General features: G+C 37.1%; 1 protein-coding gene across 1 annotated transcript; it reads left to right on the top strand.

The window, feature by feature from the left end:
• The first annotated feature begins 520 nt into the window (after nucleotides 1–520).
• Nucleotides 521–18,026, top strand: ANXA1 (annexin A1). The gene is made up of 13 exons (XM_082335986.1): nucleotides 521–562; nucleotides 4,007–4,083; nucleotides 6,284–6,377; nucleotides 7,168–7,262; nucleotides 8,891–9,004; nucleotides 9,619–9,709; nucleotides 10,717–10,796; nucleotides 11,755–11,811; nucleotides 13,191–13,284; nucleotides 13,905–14,000; nucleotides 15,063–15,121; nucleotides 16,162–16,284; nucleotides 17,671–18,026. The coding sequence occupies exons 2-13, from the start codon at nucleotides 4,018–4,020 to the stop codon at nucleotides 17,728–17,730; spliced, it is 1,029 nt and encodes a 342-aa protein (XP_082192112.1). The 5' UTR covers nucleotides 521–562; nucleotides 4,007–4,017; the 3' UTR covers nucleotides 17,731–18,026.
• The last annotated feature ends 2,752 nt before the right edge of the window (nucleotides 18,027–20,778 follow it).

The raw sequence follows: 20,778 nt of genomic DNA, 5'->3' as shown, positions 1-20,778 counted from the left end.
TTTCTGCCATGGGCTCATGTGCAGAAGAAGCAGAGCTAATAGCCGCCAGAGCTCAGTGAAGCGTGAAAGCCACATTGACCCTTCACCACTCTTTTTTTCTGTCAAAGTTTTACCAAGCAAAGATATATCTTAATATATTCACTTTGAAGTAGTGACATGTCAACTATCAGACATGTCAAATGTGAATGGAGTAACTCAAGCTTAGTTTTTAACATTTTAATCTTATGATCCCAAAAGATTTCTGGCATTTTACTACAGTGAGAGATGTGGCCGTGGCAGGGGAGGAGAGCTACCAAGTCATGTTCATTTGTTGTCTTTTCCCTTCTGAAATTTTCTCCTGCTTTTTCCAGCACATAGTTTTGCAATGACTTTTTTTGTGTGGTTCTGTGTTTTGGACAGTACCCAGATTTAGCAGCTGCAAAGTGCAGCTGGTTGCTAGGGCTGTGCAAACACGCTGGTTGCTAGGTGGGGTCTCCTGCGTGGCGCTATAAAAGCATCACGAGCCCTCTGCTCCCTTGCTCCTGGCTGTGCCACTCTGAAAGTGGTATTTGTGAGGAAGAAGGTAGGTTTTCGTAGTTCTTTGCTTCTCTCTGTAGACCTGACAAACTTTAACAATTGCACACTGAACTTGTCAAGTGAGCTGGTGCAATTTTCTGTGGGTTGGATTTGCTGGCACAGGAAAAGATGGGTATGTGCAGGAGAAATTCTTTCAGTTTTGAAACTTTTCATGTACACAGAAGGGCGTGGACAATTACTGCTTTTATTTAATGCATGTAAGGAATTGAAAAAAAAAAAGCTTAAAAGATTAAAAGCAAACTTACTTGGAGTTGAGTCTTTCCTATGCTTTCTCTTTACCTTTGTAGTAGGCTGTTGTAGAAATCTGCAGTAAAACTGGAGTTGATTGAAAACTAGTGTGCTTTGTATGGAAACTTAAAAAAGAAACAGCTGTTGTTATTTCAATAACTGTTTGCTGCTTTGGGACTGTAGAGGGGTCTTTGCTCATGAAAGTGATGAAAATGAGGCAAAGCAATCTTTTAGAACCATAAGAGCACAACCCTGGTTTTGTGACTAAGAACTTAGGCAAAGCTACGTAAGTAAGGGCTGTGTCATCGGGGGTTTGTTTGCTAAAACATTCTACTGAATTTTCCAAGGATGAGATTGTTTTTCTCTCTGATGGTTTCATTCATATTCAGCAGACTTTCCTACTGTAAAATACATTATTGTGTTAGATCTACTGCTTGTTTTTCTGATAGGGTGTAATTACCTTAATTTACATCAAGATCCTGGTAACTAACAGTGGACAGTAACCAGAGGTCATATATCTGATACAGTTCATAATATGGTTAAATAAGCATAGAGAAATCGTGTCATTTGACACAGACTGTAGTGTAAAAGTCTAGTTTGTGTCTTTAAATATTTTCAATAAATATTCAGTATTTTCTCAAAACTTTTAAAAATTTTCATATGTCTAGTTCAAGGGTGCTTCTTTTGGGCACTGGGAGCCAGACAGAAAGCAACATTGCAGTAATTCTTGTGAAGCAAGAGTTAGGGCTTTCAGTCTGGATCTCTGTTTGATTTTTCATTCCAGTTGCAATGTTGCTCATTCCAATTGGGAATGATAAAATGTATAAAATTCACAATTTTTCAAACTGAGAAATTTTAAATTTCTGTCTTTCGTTTTAAATGGGACATCTACACATTCCGGTCTGGGAAGTGGGACACATGACCCAGACAATATTTTATTAAACAGAATAACTCTCAAATAAGTGTTTGGTATGGAGTAACAAGAAAGAATTGTCACACTTTTCTATGGTACCTTCTGTTTGCACCCCTCTGTAGGTACATATATTTTTTCATGTCCCTGTTCATAGACTTTGTCCTAAGCTCAAAAGTAAAGAAAAATATATGGCAGAAAGCCATCAGTTCTTCCAGTCCTTTTCATACTAAATTAAAACAATATTTTGACTGAATTTATCCGTCCTGGACCTAGGTACTGTTTACGTGAGCTGTTTGCATTTTGGAGTGGCATGAGTTGAAGCATTGGGAAAGACCTCTACTCCATCAGGGGGGTGGCTGTCTTCCTAGATTCCATTTTTCTTGTTTCTTATTAGTCATAGTTTCTTATAAAACAGGCAAACAGTTGTATATGTAAGGTGGTTTCTTAACTTTCTGAGTCAATTCAAGTATAGTGAGGTCTTTAGCTCCTCTCAAGAGCCATTGCCTACTTTGACTTTTATTAAAATTATGTTATTTGTTTACTAGCTGGAAATAGATTGATCTGCATGCCAAAGTGTCTTTATTTGAAAAGGAGGAAAAAAAAGACCTAGCTTTTAAGGCACAGAATTCTTTTACTGTATCTCTAATTTAAATTAGGATAGACATAAAGTTTTAGAGGCTTAATAAATCCAATTTAGTGTAGACTAGCAGCCTTCTGCTCTAGTCATCCACAACAGGAGCAAAACCTCTAGAGCTGGCTGTGAGGGGTAGGGGTGGTGACAGGCAGAAGAAATGTTTTCATCCTGCTGCATATGGCCTTTATGTGTGCTGTTATAAAATGCAGCAGAACTTTAGATATTATAGCACTTCATCTGGCCTCATATACTTCTGTCAGTACAAGAAGGGTACAAGAGTCACTATAACAGCTTCATAAAATACTGTTTTTAAAAGCAATGTAAGTGTGCTTTTCTGATCCTCAATAAACGACACATGCATAAAAGTTGATCCTTACAACTTACACAATAGTCTGACCATTATTTACCCAGATGAGACCTACTCTAAGTAACATATACATACAGGTTCAGAGTCAGTTTCAGTTTTTCTAGCAGCGCAGACAGAGCTGAATTTTGTACCCTCAGGGCTGAGGGAAAGGCACAAAAGCAGGAGATTCTGAGGAAGAGGGAGTGTGGGTGGCTCCTGCCTTGAAGAGGGGACGGGGGCGTGGAGCTGGGCAGGAGGGCTGGAGGAGGGCCGTGGGAGGTAGCTGCCGCTTTGCTGGCAGCTGAAGGTGGAAGTAAGTTTTATAGTTTTTCTTTGAGGGAAAGAAGCAGCTGGGCTGCCGCTACGCTGCTTGGTCCTAGGCGTGTGTCCCTTTAAATGATTGCTTTTTGCCCTTTCCTATGGGACACAGAGCATAAGTAAGGCAAGTGTGTATGCAGCATAAGCAACATCATTTCTTGTACTTGTGTATATGATCTATTTTATATCATAAGTACCTCAAGACAACGAATAGCATCTTGTCTCTTCAAACTAGATTCAAAAACACTCCAGTTTACCCAGCAACATTATCTTTAGTTTATTGCTTATATGTATGCTTCAAAACCAAACCTTCCCTAGAGTTTGCTATGGAAGTGTGTTTTGAAAAAAAAAAAAAAAAATTCCCTTCTTAATTGGGTAATGCTCTGTTCTTTTGTAGCAATTGGAGGAAATATGTAAGAAATAAGGAACAATATAGGTGAAACTGTCTGAGTGTACTCGTCTTCCTTAGGAAGGGACTAGTTGAAGAAATTACATGAGAATGTATTTAACAGGGGACTATGTTTTGTCTTAACATAACACACAAAAGCTCCAACCTCAGTAAATGATCAGACAAGAATACTTGTTTACCACTGAATTTGAACAGAATCAAATATTTGCCGTAGCTGATACCTTAACTAATGGGGAAAGACAGACTTTAATTTATTTCTGGTAACTTCTGTTTGTAAGTCAATGCTAATGCTTAGCTATTGCCATAGTAAATAAGCAAATAGTCCAACTAGTTTACTGTTCTGTTTGTAATCTAAAACTTCTGCAAGTAACTAAGGGTGTAGGGGTGAGCAAGCAATTGCGGAGCATTCCATCACCTGCCAAAAGTTACCTGCTTCTAATAGCACAGGCAAGTTGCTGCTTGGGAAACTAGCCCCTGCATATCATAGTTCAAGAGAAAGGATTTTGAGAGTGAGAAACCGTGGGTTTCACTGGTACTGAAAACAATGAAAAATGGTTTGTAACTTCATGCATCTCTTCCCAGAAACTGTCAACATGGCTATGGTATCAGAATTTCTGAAACAGGCATGGTTCATGGAAAATCAGGAGCAGGAATGTATTGTAAGTATTGTCACCTTTTGAGAGGATCATGCTTATTTTCAAGTACTTTAAAAGTGATTTAAAGGCATAGGCCACCAAAAGACTTTTATATACTCAAAGGGAGGAAAACCAATGCTAAAACTCCAGCTAAGTAGAACCAGAACCCGATTTTATTGTGGCATATAATCTAATATAATCTAATAACCTAGTAAGTCTGCTATCAGATGAAAAATTACCCTTATTTGCACATATCAGTCTAGTTATCAGTTCCTAGGCAGAACTAGTTACTGTAATGAAATTGTAATTCCCAATGGCCAATCACTGATTCACTCAAGTCAACCTCTGTAAAGTAGTAATCTGATGCAGAGATGTGTGAATGTGTTAAAACATGTTCAGATGACGTACATGAGAAAAACAGGGGCTCTTAGACTACGGTACAGGAAGCCATGAGTTGCAGCCCAGGAATGTAAAGCAGGAACTAAAGTCACTAGTATATGTTCTACTTTTCATATCATATGTCGTGCTTACGGTGGAAAGAGTCACAGTATCTAATAAAACATCTAAGACAATCAGTACTGATGCTGATTAGAAGGGAAGCTTTTGGTGGTGGTAAGTCAAGAGTTATTGCACTAGGATGATGTAGAGTCTTTGTGATAATGAAGTTGATTAAGATACTGAAATGACTGTCAGCAAAGGCAAAGCAGCACACTGTGAAGTCACAGGAGATCCTGAAAGAACTTTAATCATGAAAAAAATTGAACATAGGGGGAAATTTCAGTAAATAAAGTTTTCTGCTCTAGACATTTGTGGATTTTGTAATTTTGACTCCACAGTGCTTTGTGCATAAACCTTTGGCTCTACCATCCCATCCCATCCCCGTTGCACTCCCAGGGTTCTGAGTCATTCTGGTTGTGTTGGCTACAGACAGTTTTTATTGCTAGTAAATAAGTTTGTCACGGAAACCAGTATACAAAGGCAAACCTGGTGTGCCTGGGAAACAAGCAGAGAACGAGTCCCATTCCTCTGTTGCTTTATCACACAAGTCACAGTGATTTTTTCAAAGGTATGCAAGACACTGCTTTAAGTATGCAGTTGCCATGCTTTCATACAACTCCTAGCGATATAATTGTGGAGGGAGTTGAACATTTAATTATCACATTAGAAGTGTACAAAATTCAATACAGAATGCTCTATGTAAAACATGTATCCATAAGACCTTGCCATTTGTCTTGTGCCATTTAACTTTGTCAGCAAAGGATTTAAAAAAGTTAAAAAAGTGAGTTGTTGAAACAGGACAAAGAGTATAGGTGAATCTGAAAAAGTTTAGCTAAACTACTGAGTTTTTTTTTAATAAAAAAACTCACCATATATCATACCAAGTGGAATTTTATATAAATATTTCATCCAAGAATACTGGGGCATTTTATAGCTTCTGTAAAAGATGGTAATGAGTATGGCATTGGTTAGGTAGTGCTGTTGGCTTATAGGCACTACCAGTACCTTGGTTTGTCATGTTGCTGACTTAGGGCAAGCCATGTAATCTGTCACATGGTGGAATTCATCATCCCTAGTTATTCGCAGAGCACTTTAGACATTGACTAGGGAGTGCCCATCTAGGAGTGGATTCACCGAAGGCAGCCAGTCGATAATGCCTGTGAAGAAAGTATGGCTTACATCTCAGGTTTCAAAGAAGTTGGGTAACAGTTCTCCACTTCCTCATAGGATTAGACTTGAACTCTTCTCCAAGATCTTTCATGCAAGAAGTGCTCATAGTCTTAGATATGAGTCAACTGAGAAGTCACTTAATGTGATGCATAGTCAATTTGCATAAGATGAGCAATGAAATCCGTAGCACTGGTAGTGCCTGTAGGATTTAATTGTGGTTTTAGAGCCTTTAAAATTTGGACATAATTGCCTAGCATGACAGTTAAGAAGTATTTTCCTGTGGAATCCAACTTACTCTGAGAAATAGGTCTTCAGGTGCCTAAAACAATATAGGAAGTACTTTCTGTTTAATATAAGAGGTGTGAAAGGGTTCGATCCAATGCATATCCATTACTGAGTCTGTTTAGTTCGCTGTAGTTACAAAACTGTGTATGTTTATTGATAGTCCTATAATAGACAATCCAAATATATGGTTTACTTAGGCATCTAAAACTGCTTCTTTGCAAAAATGTTCTTTGGAATGAGCAATTTTTTTTTTTTTTGCCCCCACCTGCAGAAAAGTTCAAAAGGTGGCCCTGGAGTACAGTCATACCCTAACTTCAATCCATCAGCTGATGTTGTTGCTTTGGACAAAGCTATTACTGTAAAGGGTAAGAAAAGTAAATATTTAGCCTGCTACACTAGGTCTCTTCCTTAGGAAATTTTGAGAATAGCACTGAATAAAATATCAGAGCAAGAGGCAATGGCAAGCAGGAGAGGTGCTTCTGCTTTTAAAATGTTGGCAATACATTAAATTATGCCACTTGGTAAAGAATCTCAACTCTTTGATATCCTGTTGTATTACAATTTCAGACCTTTGTACTACATTAAAGCTGTTGAATATGTTGAAGGAAGGGTTGTAAAAATTTAATTTCTAGAGAATCAAAAAAAATATTATAACATACGATACTAATACTTTTTGATTTGATTCCATAAAATCCCTGAAAGAGACAGTGAATATGCTGATAATGTAATGTATGCTTCTATTGTGCATCTCTCTTTTAATGAAATTCAAATTTGGCAGTTTGCCTGTACTTTGAAACCTTTTTCAGTTTGACTTACTGAGATTAAATGAGTATGCTATAAATTTTTTTTTTTTTTTAATTATTCTGTAGTGTAAGTTCTGCACTCAGAACTTTAAGACTTTCTATATGAAATTATACAAACATGTTTATGTGTTCTATGGGAATCTATTTATTAGGTTTCTTCACTACTTCACTAATTGTAAGTCAGTAGATGATTACAGTTTTTTCTTTGGTTAAACTTCAGTATGTCAAGAAATCAAAATATGACATAAAGCAAATAATAAAATGCAAAAATTATTATTTGGCTAAATGACGCACTAGAGGCTGCTGTAATATTTTCAATACATTAGACATATTGTTGTTTGCTGTCTTATAGGTGTGGATGAAGCCACGATCATTGACATCTTGACTAAAAGAACAAATGCTCAGCGTCAGCAGATCAAAGCTGCCTATCAGCAGGCTAAAGGAAAGGTAAAGTATATTCAAGCCAAGCTTAAATTTACACCCAGAATATCAATGTTGCTCCTGGCTCAGATGGTACATATGGCTTTAGCTTCATAAAAGAAAAAGTTACAGTATTCTGCCTTCTGTAGTTTATGAAAACCATGACAGAATGATAATACCCTGCAACTATATTGCCAGTGCTGAACCTTTGAATATGGCAGCCACTATTTTGAAATAAAAAGAAAAATTTTGAAGTTCTGACTTTCCAGGTTTTTGAAGGCCCTAGAGATCCTTTAAATCACTGGGAATGCAGAGATTTCACTACCACCTGGGAGACAGTCTGCTGAGAGAAAGGGAAAGATGGAGAAGGGGAGTTGGAGGCATCTCTGTGAATATTTAAGTGCAGGTAGAATACTAAATACGATAGGAAAGTTGTAGTACCATAACGCTGTTCCACAAGTATACCAACACTGATATGGGGATGAGTGTACAGGGGGCAGTGTTCTTCTACTTCTGAGTGGTAAAGCTGCTAGTCCCTGGAACTGAGAGCTTAGAAATTACTGCATGTTTCTGGAAAAGATTTTAATTGCTCATTGTTTTCTCTGTAACAAATTTTCTACGGTTGAACCTGTAACTCTAAATTGATATTACAATTACACAGTTGGCATACTGAGCGTTTGCTCCTTGGAAAGTGATTCCTTTGAGTTTTTTGCTTTGTAACTCTCAGTGTAACTTTTAAGGGCCAACTTGGAAAATAAGTCTAATATCTCATTTTAGCCTAGATTTCCTGTTTCTGTTCAGGAAACCTCACTTGTGGTTTTCACAGCCCTCTTCCTCCTCAAAGGAAGCTTCAGCCTTGCAAATATATTTTTAAGAACCTACATTAAAATATAACTTCAAAGACACAGGGAGTCTAATGCTCTTAGATTATTAGATACCCTGGTTCCTGGTACATCATCAAAAGCAGAACAGACCTAACTATGGACATGGTGCTTGCTTCTGAAATAATCTCATTGGCTTAGGTATCCTGACAAAGCAGATTGACCTTCTCACTCCTACAGCCACAGCCTTGACACACACTTGGTGGAGAACAGTGCTGTAACTTTTCATGTAATAAAACATAGTACTGAACATTTTCAGATTTTTTTTTTTTTTTTTAACTTAAATTTAGGTCAAATTAGAATATAGCCCAAATCAGGGCTTCAGGACACGCAGTTTTGTGTAGGGTGATATTACAGTATGTTCACAGAGTTTCCACTGCAAATTCTCTATCCTTTATGCAATAAATGGATGAATTAAAATGTTATCCAGATAACCAACTCGGTCATAATCATAACAGCAATACAGTATTACCTTCTCTTAAAAAACAAGCAGCCCATTTTGAGTCTTCTTCTGACACTGTAAATGAGTAAATATAGCTGAACTGCAATGTGTGAAAGCACTCCTGAATACTTACTGAAAAACCCTGACACTTTGGTTAACATAAAGGTGACAAATTAAAAAATTCAAGTAGGGCTTCATAGTTCTTTCTAGTAGCTAAAGGAATGATGTAGGCTAAGATTCATCAGAGATCAGGCTTAATTTTTGGACTGTAGCTGAACAGCAGCTTTTTACCATTCACTATCTTAGTGTGTTTCTTATTCATTCTGTCACAGAGTCTGGAAGAAGCCTTGAAAAAAGTTCTGAAAAGCCACCTGGAAGATGTTGTTGTGGCTCTGCTCAAAACTCCAGCTCAGTTTGATGCTGAAGAATTAAGAGCCGCTATGAAGGTAAGGCAAAAGCTTTTGAGAAAAACTGTCCTAAAGAGCATAAATAATTATCAGGGCCTATAAGTGACACTGGACTTGGATTTCAAAGCTTGTGTACTGTCTTCATTTTAACCCCATTTTGTAAAATAAATCTATAGCAATAATCCAGGTTCTGAGAACAAGATCCAGCAATCTCTGCTGAATTTCAGGGTTGGAGGAGACTGGCTACAAATGGTATTCTTTTGTCAGAATGAACTCTTTCTGCCCTCTGAAAACTGGTTGCTGATGTAGTGGTAGAAAGCCATAGTGTTTACATACATGTTTACTTAAGAGAAAACAAAAAAGGAAAGGGGTATTTTTCTTCATAAATTTTACATTCCTATCTTTTATGTGCACTGCTTGGTCCTTTTAGTGCTTCTTTTGGGTACCAGTACTATTAGATGTGATAAAAAAATTAATTCCAAAAGAGCTGAAATAACAATATTGTATGGAAGCACAATGTCCTTCATTTTTCTTTCTTGTTCCACATGGGGCCTTCAAAGCCAAGTCCATGACTTTCATCTTATTTCTGGTCCTGCAAATTCTAAGTTTGTTGTGCCAAATGACATTTCTAAAAATTCAACCAATTTTATCAGGGGCTTGGAACTGATGAAGATACCTTAATCGAGATTCTGGCCTCAAGAAACAATAGAGAGATCAGAGAAGCCAGCAGATACTACAAAGAAGGTAATTCGGAGCAAGAAAGAAGTATTAATGGTATAACTTTGTAGCAGATACATTACAGTCACAGCCCCACTTCTCAGTGTGAGAAGCTGAGACGGTATTGTGGGAGGCAAGTAAAGTTTCGCATAAGATTGAAAGAATTACAGGGGAGAGAGGTCATAGTGACTTTTTCTGACCTACGTAGATCTCAATACAGAAGGAAAACGCACATCATCACTGCCAAAACTGCAGATGTCTCATGGCCATGCATTTACGTGCTTTCTAGGATGCAAGCAACACTGAGCTGCCTTTCTTCTTGCCTTGGCTGACCTTTTAAGATCTCACTAGGCTTGAGAAAAATCTTATTGACTTAGCAACACAGATAACATGTAGGAGCAACCAGTGAACTAAAGGACAATCTTTCAAGAGATAACTAAAACATAAGGTGGTATCTCTCTTATATGTAGAGTTTACTGCAGTCGACTGTGTTGACTAATTAAATCAGTGTTGTCTAATAAAATCATGTTTTCTGAGATTATGGGCTAACTTTTTCAAGAGATTTCCATTCAAATAATCTCAGTTAGAAGCCCAAATTAAGAGTTTGATTTTTCACAAGTTTTGTGATTGAGTTCAGTGCTGATAAGAGCAACCTGAAATAAGAATGAAAGACAAATGGCTCAGAAAAAGTTTCAGGCTTTTTTTTTATACTTCACAAGCAAGAGCCCAAGACAATGCCACCCACAAGACCTTAGAGAAGGACTTTTTCAGCAGATTTTTGGTTTAGCCTCCAATTTCACAGCATGTCTCAGGGATTAGAGGACATGTTACAAATATACCCTTTCTCTCAAAGCTAAATGAGAGTAAGAAAAGTGCATTTCTAGTGGGCATATTTAAGTGGGAAATTAAGAAAAGGCTGAAAAAATCATAGAACCATAGAATGGTTTGGGTTGGAAGGGACCTTTAAAGATCATCTAGTCAACCTAGTTGATAACTTTAAAACAAACTACAAATCCTTTTTCTTTTGATTTCAGTGCTGAAGAGAGATCTGACACAAGACATTATCTCTGACACATCTGGAGACTTTCAGAAGGCTTTGGTTGCTCTAACCAAGGTATGCTGTGCTTAAGCATTTTGAGTGACATTACCCATAATAAAAAATTAATGTTTTTAAGACTATTTTAGAGAAAGACATACGATAAATAAGGATTTAGGTAATATTTATTTCCTTGCATTATTTTTTATTTACATATCTTAGACCATATGAAATTGTACTTAAACAAGCTATAATGAGATTTTATCTCAAATGCATTTTAAAAAACAGTTATGTTTATTATTGTTTATCAGTTATGCTTTTAAGACTTTCTTTTGTGGTAACTGCCTATAAGCACTTGAAAAAACAACAGGAATAATGTCATGTGAATTGACTAGAAATAGAAAAAGAAGAAATGCTTACAATTAGACAAATAAACCTTTTGACTTGCTATTAAGATATGTTTCTAGTAGTAAGACAATAGGACAGGGGCAGGCAGCCCTGTGGACAAGTGGACAAAGTGTTTTGTGAATTTATGTTCAAAAGCAGATGAGTTTAAACAGTGGGGCTGCCATATAAAAATACCCTTCTAAAATGCATAAATATTTGATTCCATGATTGTTGAGTACATGTAGATGAAGCTTGTACATGCATGCAGGATTATGTTTTGATACATCCGTGTGCATCATTTTGATTTTCAGTTTTTTGTTTCAAACCAACTTGAAAGGAGTCTATTGAAGGGTCATCAGGGACCAAGTCACAGCTTCCACACCTGTAACTTCACGTTAAGAAGCAATACTTCCTGTGGATTTTAATGTAGGACTTCAGAAATAAGCTGCTGATGGCCTTAGAAATGTGAGCTCTGACTCATTAACAAATACAAAAGCTTTATTCACAGAATGATTGGCATAACTGAATCTGTCTGCAATTAGGTATTAAGTTATGAATGAGAATGGTAGGGCAGAACTCTAAAATGCTGAGTTTTGGTGAACTGAATAACTGTGAGTACCAGTGAAATTTTATTTATTTATTTATGTAGGCTGACCGATGTGAAGATTCTTACGTGAATGATGAGCTTGCTGACAATGATGCCAGGGTAAGGTCATACTTGGCACTCTGCAGAGCCTCTTCATCTGACTTACTTGAGATTACAAACTCTGGTGCAAATGTTCTACCTGAATCTTGTGCCTTGCAGACCTAACAGAGATTTATGTGTTATATATCAATCTTTTCTGAGGGGATACTATTTTTTAAAGTTTGTGTAAGCTTCACTTTCTGAAGGAAATTAAATCTTCACCCTAATATCTAGCTTCAGAAACATTTCTGCAAGACATTTTCTAGTTCCTGTAAAGCATGCAGACCATTTGAAGTACAGGTCAACAATTGGAGAAATTAGACAAAATCTTCCTTCTGTTTATAACAGTTTCTGAATTGAGGGGCAAGGGTGTGCTCAAGGATGTGCACAACCGGCTACCATACCTTGACCAATGAACTCTGCAGTGTGTTAGCTATAGTTATTGCTTTACAGTGATGAATCTTTCAAGATTATTGGGAAAACCTCACAGTCATTTTCTGAATAGTTCTAAATAAGCAACTGATCTTTCCCATATTTTTTCCACTATTTGTGCGAATATTTTTGTTAAAATCTTGGTAAACCTCACCAGTCTTTCCTGAGTTTTCACCTGTAAAATCTGATATCACACTGTCACAATTTAAATGTAGATTGACTTTAAATTGATTTTTTTAAAAATCCAACCAAGAAAAGGCCATTGAGCAATACTGTTTTTATTCCTGCTACATAAGGATTATAGTTTTGTCATTAGCCCTAGATATGGAAGGTCAGTAAATTAATACTCTGTCTAAGCTCAAAAGTTCAATAGTATATCTCTTGGTGCAGAGAGAGTGTTGTTAAATCTTCTTTGCTGCTGTGTGGAGGTGTTTAATTATTACTTCTAGAGAGGTTTGAGAAGGTGAGGAAAATGAAGGAGACTGATTTGGTTCTTAGTTTCCATTAAAGACACTCCTGGAAAGACAAGGAGTACTTGGTGCATAGGCTGCTCCTTCACATTTGTCCAGTTAATATCAGAGATAATTTTGTTCGTCTCAAGAAAGCTTGCCAGTCCTAAACACCCATGCAAACTGTAAGCATATCATATGTGAAAAATATCTTCATTCAAGAATCTAATATACTCAGGAGAGCTAGATGGTGATTGTAAAATGTCTGAAAATATCTTTTGTAGCTGCATAGTGTTCTCTAGGTACTAGTATGACGTAAGTGAAGTATGAAGTATTACTCGATAGAGCTAGAGCTAGTTTGAGGTTGTGTAGAGTTTTGTTATGGATTGTGTCAAGGGCTAGAGTTCATTACTGACAAACAATAGCCTACCTTTGGCTGGTAGCCTCAGAAGTACAGTATTTCTCTTTGGGTTTTACTATACTGATGTTAACTTTACTACTTTCTTTTCTTTATGACAGGCCTTGTATGAAGCAGGAGAGAAAAGGAAAGGAACAGATATTAATGTGTTTGTTACTGTTCTTACTGCGAGAAGCTACCCACATCTCCGAAGAGGTAGGTTGGATGAAACTTTGTGCTTCACAGGAATTGTATTTTGAACATGGCCTGCTCATGAACTCAGAAAAGATATAGATTATCAAGACGTGACTCTGCTACAAAGGTCTTTGTAATTGGACACATGCTTGCTGACTAAGGGTGCAGTTGGCAGCTTGGCTGTTCTTTTCATACTGGTAATGAGCAATACTATTTAGGTTGTTGACAAAACTATTACCATAACGTCTCACACGGTCAGTAATCACAAGGCCAAGGGATCAATGTGGCAGGGGTTCTGAATGCTCCCCAACATGGTCTTGCTTGTCAGCCAGTTTGCCCTGGGTAGAGAGATATCACCTAATGTCACAGGCTCCAGTGGAGTCATTGGACCACCTTTATCCCTAGCAATGTGAGCACAAACCCTACCATCCTAACAAAGTCCCATTCCTTATGCTGACTCCACCAGTCTATGCAGTAATACTGCTCTTTACACTGTGCTGGCTGAAGAAAATGAGAAAGATGGCCTATAATCAGTCATCTGTGTGCACTGCTGCAGCAGTGAGGGCAGAAAAAGGCAGAGGCAATGCAGGGAGAATACTGTGTTTTTGTCACTATTCACTGAGGTTTATTCCCTTATTTAGTCTTTCAGAAGTACACCAAATACAGCAAGCATGACATGAACAAGGTACTGGATTTGGAGTTGAAAGGTGATATTGAGAACTGCCTGACTGCCCTTGGTAAGTGGTTCTGCAGATTGTAACCTAGTATGTATACTGACCATATGAAAACCTACTTTTTACTGCCATTATACTTGCTCTGATAGGAAGCCATTCTGGGCTCACCCTGCTTCGTGGAGAAACTTGCTAAATAATACTTTGGAAAATCTAGTCTGAACATAGTGATTTAATTATTTAAAGTCAGTTAAAGCTGATGAATGAGTAGAAATAGCTTTCCTGATAAGTAGAAAGGCCTTTTAAGGAGAAAGGATCTGTCATCAACATAGGAAGATTTTTACAGGAAGTCAATATGCCAAAAAGGGCTGTCAGAACAGGCACAATGTATATCAAAAATACAATAGTTTTGAACCTGTCTTCAAAAAAACCCCAAACCCAGTCTTCTCTAAATTTTGTTTTTCAAAGACATTTATAATATATGATTATTAAAAATATAACAAATTTTCTTCTGTGGTTTTGTTTGAGAAAATATTCTTATAAGATTTCTCATAAAGGTGTATATTAAGATCCTTAACATTACTGTTCCTCATGAACAATAAAGTGAAGCAGTGACTCACTTAAATCACTCTTATCAGTGGACCAGGGATGGAATCAGAAGCCAGACATCCATCTTGTTCTCAGCTTTTGTATCACAGTCAAATGTACTTTGGATAAAACAATGAGTCCCATCAGATCCCTCTTAATATCAGAAGTGGAGGGCAAGCACTTAGTATAACTTGGTTTACAAAACATCAGATCATAACCTCCAACTCTGCCATAGAAGACACAAATGCTTTCACATTTTTCTTTTTGGGAACTGCAACATCTTTTGTAACTTTGTGGCAGTAAACTAGGGAGTGCAGTCTTGTAACTATTCTCCCCTGACTGAATTGTTTTGTGAATAGACAGAGGAAAGGAGCTGCTACTTCTCCCATATTTTGAAGACAGGTAACAAAGAATAGATAAATAGGATATGCTGGTAGGAACACTGAGACTGCTTTTAAAGTGTTTTCTTTCCAGACTTTTGCCTTTTGTTGCTTGTTACATGTAAAACAGATGTGACCTTATCTCATTGTTTCAATACAGTGAAGTGTGCCACAAGCAAGCCAGCTTTCTTTGCTGAAAAACTCCACTTGGCGATGAAGGTAACCTAAAGAAAGAACTTCTCTTTGTAAACATGAGGTGCTTTGTAAGCTGAAAAATAACAAGCCAGCTAGAGCTCTCTAGGCCTTTGTGTGATAAAAAAGGACTGCAGAAGGAAATTCCGTGTATTTCTCTCTCTCCTTCTGCTCTTTCCATTGAAACCTCTGAGTATCTTTCCATAGGAGGAGCTGTCTGTTTCCTATAGTGTGTTCAGGAAGGCATCTGTCCATCCACACATATATTTTTTATTCTAAACAATGACAGAAAGCTAACTGGAACTTTTCTTATTTATGAAGCCACAAAAACATTAGTGAAAAGTAAATAGGAAAGCGATTACAGATCTAGACAAGAACCTTGTAGAAGCCTATGTCAAAGATCTTTGACAAGATATCCATGGTCCTTCTGGCAGATTTGGAACCTGAGTTGAGTGAGGCAGATGAAGATCCTGAAACAGTCTAGTATGCAAATATTTTCATAACTCCTGTGACTTGTTTAGGAGCAGTGTATGAAAAATTGAGCAAATCATTATGAAACTACAGTTCATTGCACTCTTAAAAAAATAATTTAAAAAGGCCATGAAGTCTAGGTTGTGTCTGGTGTCTAGTAAGCATGGTGAAGGACATACCTCTTTTCAGGAAACAGCTAAAAGAAATGCATAAAAAGGAAATCCAGAGGTAGAATTAGTCTGTCAGAAGTGAATTGTACTGATAGGGAACAGAAGGGGGATATGAGAGGACCCCCTCATGAGAGATGTTAAAGGAACAGGATGGGCTCTGTACACCCACAAAGAAGTCTGATGGATTAACACACAGAACCTTGATTTAAGATGTTTCAATGACATAAGTAGCCTCTTTTTTTTTTTTCTTGTTTTCTCTTTTTCTTGTTTGTTTTCTCTTTTTCTTGTTTTCTCTTTTTCTTGTTTTCTCTTTTTCTTGTTTTCTCTTTTTCTTTCTTCTCTTTTTCTTTCTTCTCTTTTTCTTGTTTTCTTTTTTCTTTCTTCTCTTTTTCTTGTTTTCTTTTTTCTTCTTTTTTCTTTTAACAGGGCTTTGGGACACGGCACAAAGAGCTCATCAGAATAATGGTTTCACGCCATGAAGTGGATATGAATGACATCAAAGGCTACTACAAGAGGCTGTATGGCATATCTCTCCGCCAAGCCATTATGGTAGGTTTTCTCTCAGGTGACATATGAAACGCAAAACAACCAAATGATTTCGGAAGTTCAGTAAGGGTTTGTTAACTCCTCTGCTCCTCAGTCACCAGTTCATCCTGAGTAACTCATTGTAGCTGAGTAACTCGTTCCCAATGATCCACATGCTGGTAGAACTAATTAATTTTCTGGGGCAATGTTTTTGCCATGAAAGCTATAACAATTTGTTAGTAGTGGTATATGTCTCAGGATATCACCTTACAGTAGAAGTCAAGAGTAGAATTGAGACCACAGTATCCCCAAGTTCCTGTCCTTGGGCAGACATAAGATATGTTGGCAGGAGAGTGAATATGATTGCACTGACAGCTCTATGGGAGACAGTTGATGCAACTGGCTATTGCTTTTTAACATTTGAGGTACTCCTGCAGACACCTTGTTAACTTGGAATTTATTTGGCCTGCTTTCCAGGTGGCTTAAATAAAAATATCTTCTTAAAGGGGACAGACCACCCAATGTATTTTCCAGAAAATTTAAACCAGTGAGGGACTTGAAGAAAGCTAAACTTGCAAAGCAGCTTTGTGGAGGCTAGTAGACAACACTAAAAAAGAAGTCTTGATTGCAGTGGAAACATACTCCCTACCTGTATCAAAATGCCTTTTTGATATTTATTGGTGTCTGCTACTTTTTCAGTTAGGTGCCAAAGTTCACTTCTATTCTTCCATGATGAGTGTGTGTGGTCTGTAATTTGGTATGTAATTACATCACCTCATTGTGTTCCAAAGTGATGATTGTGTCCAAATGGCTTGAGGTGTAGCTTAGCTACACTAAACAATTCATATGTCTCTGCAAAGCAGATTCAAATTTGAGAAAACATAGTGTGTAATAATAATTACAGTGCATACTTAATGCAAGTTATCCTTTTTTTCCAAGATGAATAAGCGATCCTATGGTGAACCGAATATCACTGTACTATTAGCCTGTGACTGAGATATCCTAGATACAATGTGTGTAGTGTTTTATTATTAATGAACATTGGACATCACCGGTCGAGGAAGGCACTTTCACTTTATCTAGAGAAGAAAAGCTTAAGGTCCTCGGTGGATAGAAATCTTCTGTGTTTCTCTTCTTTATTTATGCCATGAGACATCCTGGGATTTTTATTGGCCTTTTCTACCTCTGCTCCACTCTGGAAATGCATATGTTTATTTCTAGGTCATATGAATAACTTCAGTGAGGGTACTCAGTTGAAGCTCAGTCTGTGGCTAGCACATATATGTTATCAAGTGATTAATTTAGGTGAAAGATTGGTGTTTGGTACATGTATTTTGAATGCTTACTGAATTTTATTTCACTTGAGACCATTATCCTAACAATTGTGGTTTTTTGTACTTAAATTGACAGGATGAACTCAAAGGGGATTATGAAAACATCCTGGTGGCTTTATGTGGAAGTGATAACTAAATTTCATGTTCCTGCAATGCACTCAAGCCCTGTTGCTGAAGGTCTTTATATTTGCCTCAGCTGTCTATATAAAATACAGGCTTTACTCAGTAAGGTTTCTCTGGAATGGTACTTAGTCCATATGTGTTATGTTGAAACCTGTAACCTGGAATGTATTTTTTCATTATCTTTTTTTCTGTATGGCATTCATATCTCTTGTTGCCATTATTTATCTAAAGTCAAAGAATGCCCCCAAGTTTCTATTTGCTTGATTAATCATGAAAAAGGTAAAGTTTTCATCTATGCAAAGCAAATAAACTTTTAAAAATAAAATTAACTCATGTAGAACTTTGCTTGTCCTTTGTTGCTTTTCTGCATTTTATTTCAAGTTGTCCACATACAGTGCATGAGAGAAAAATCAGTAAATAACTTAAGTAATCAAAAAAGAATGTGGCAATATCACACAGTATAGCTGAGCCTATGCCTTTCCATTTCATTTCAGCTAGGGTTTATCTAAGCCAGATGTAAGAAAAATAATTAAAGATAACTTATTCAGAAAATGTAACAATATAAAAAAGCTAGCAATATCTCTGTCTTGTCATTTTTCATTTAAATTCCAGCATAAATAAACCTGTTTTTAGTAAAAAAAAAAAAAAAAAAAAAAAAAAAGAGGGAATTGAAAAAACTCTTCATAGCCCATGTAGGACTTTTATCTTTTCTGGAGGAGTTGTGTGAATTTTTTATATTATCTCCAAAGTGAGAAAACTACTGTCACTACCTCTATTTTGGACAGAGTTCATGCTTGGCATTACTGTCCCAATTATGCCAGATGGTGTACAAATGAATTATTACAGCCCTCAGGTGCACTGGCGGAATTAAGCACTACTTGTTGGTTCTTCGTTACATGCAAACACTGCTGGTCTTTGTTATGGTGGCCTCCAATTACTCATTTGAACAACAGCATGCTAAAATATTGGGAAATCAAAGGTAATCTTGGCTAATTTGTGTTAAACATTGCAGGCCCTCTTCGCTTCATATTGGGACTGTCTAGGATAACAGAACTGGGTGTCTGGAAAAAGAGAAGTCTTATTCTAGAAGAAACATTGGCATTGCTAGAGCTGGAGAGAAAACTCCCATGTGCCTTCCACAGAGCCAAGTTTTCATCTACCCCAATTATTTTCCAAGATCTATAGTTCCCACCCTACCATAGTTTACTTTGTTGGTAATCCTTATTGTGCTCGTAGCATAAGTGGAAGAGAGAGATTCTGACCAAAGAATTTTATGGGATGTATACATGATAGTTGATTAAAACATAAAAAGAAACAAACAAGCAGACATAGGCACAGAGATCATGTGCTGAGGGATCTGTTTGATCAAATGACAAGCTTCAGAGAAAACAATACCAAACCACCTTGTATGTTTTGAGTATGGCACTAGCAAAAGGTGCATTTTCTTAAGAGGCAGATGTCAGGAAAATGCAATTCCCCAGCCCTTTAGTCCATATAATGATGAGCTGGAAAGGTTGATTGTGCGAGTAAAAGTTGATTGGAAGGAAAGTCTAACTTTACTGAATGTGAAATGAAGATGGTATCTTGATTCTTTACCAGAACACCCTTGCTTCCTTTCTTAGTAAAGAAAACGCATAGAAGGGAACTATTAGTTGCAGCTGTGATTTCCTTTTGAACTTGTGGTGATAATCATATATGTTTTGATTATATGTATATAAATATATATATATAAATATCACAGAATCATAGAATACCAGGTTGGAAGGGACCTCAAGGATCATCTGGTCCAACCTTTCTAGGCAAGAGCACAGTCTAGATGAGATGGCTGAGCACCCTGTGCAGCTGAGCCTTAAACGTGTTCAGTGTAGCGGAGTCAACCACTTCCCTGGGGAGATTATTCCAATGATTGACTGTTCTCATTGTGAAAAATTTTCCTCTCGTGTCCAGTCGGAATCTCCCTGAGAGTAACTTGTAGCCATTACCCCTTGTCCTCACCATGTGACTCCTTGTAAAAAGGGAGTCTCCATCTTCTTTGTAGCTACCCTTTAAGTACTGGTACGTGGATCATTCAATGAATGGATGTTGAGATACTACCTATGTTGCTGGCCAGACCCTTGGAGAAACAAAAAAACCCAGAGCAAATGTGTAGTCAGTGGATGGGTCATAACGAATTAACTTGTAGCCAGTAGATTATTAGGCCTAATCATGAAACTCTTATTTCAACATTTCAGTCATTGTGAAATTGAGAGGTGCTGTAGCTATGCAAAGGGAAAGAATCTGATTTCATCAGCATAGGAGAGAATTGTTTTTCAAGAGGTATGTTCACCAGAGAAGCCAAAAGATGCAAGAAATCCATCAAAAAAAAGCTATAACAGGGTTTTAAAAAATACTTCCAATTAAAGCTGAAGCAGTGATTGAAAATTTACCTCTAATTGATGTGATCTCTTTATTTTTGGCTGAGTTCAAGAGGGGCTCAGCAGCACCCTGTTCTTGGTGAGAGCCCAGCCTAACTATTCAACTTCAAAATGTGAACAAATGAGCACCTAGAATTTTCATTTTGAGTAAAGAAGGAGATGGTATGAAGTTAAACGTGTTAGTAATAGAAAAATGCTTGTTATCTCATTACCAGTTTTGCAGGACTGTGCAACAGAAAGAAATTATTACTATACATTGCTGCATTCTAAACAGCTCTCCTAATTTTATGATATTTCACTATAATTTTATGTGTATCCTTGATAAAGGCAAGACTAGCTGCATTTTGATTGTATTCTGTTCGTGTCTATTTCTACAAATGCAAATGCTGCTTGTTTTGAAGAGGAGGTATTGGTGGAGGTCTGTGTAGTGGTGTTTCAATGACGAATTACAGATTTACTACCCCTGCAAGCCAGCTAAATCCCCCTAGGCATTCACTTCTGTCTGAGGCGCACATTTCTGTACAGTGAGGGTACTACTTCCACACTCATTTAAAAAAACAGAAGTTGTTTTTTTTTTTTAAGTTCTGCTCATATGGCCATTTCACAGGTGTCTTCAATGTTATGATGTATTTATATGACTCCTTATT

This window comes from Platalea leucorodia (genome assembly GCF_965183815.1).
Source record: "Platalea leucorodia genome assembly, chromosome: Z".
NCBI classification, from domain to species: domain Eukaryota; kingdom Metazoa; phylum Chordata; class Aves; order Pelecaniformes; family Threskiornithidae; genus Platalea; species Platalea leucorodia.
The sequence above is the reverse complement of the archived record's forward strand: the minus strand, read 5'-3'. Positions and strand labels throughout refer to the sequence as shown.

Coding starts and splice junctions, on each gene's coding strand:
- ANXA1 (XM_082335986.1), top strand. CDS start 4,018: ATGGCTATGGTATCAGAATTTCTGAAACAGGCATGGTTCATGGAAAAT. Junction 7,263..8,890: donor ATCAGCAGGCTAAAGGAAAG/GTAAAGTATATT, acceptor ATTCTGTCACAG/AGTCTGGAAGAAGCCTTGAA. Junction 10,797..11,754: donor CTTTGGTTGCTCTAACCAAG/GTATGCTGTGCT, acceptor TTATTTATGTAG/GCTGACCGATGTGAAGATTC.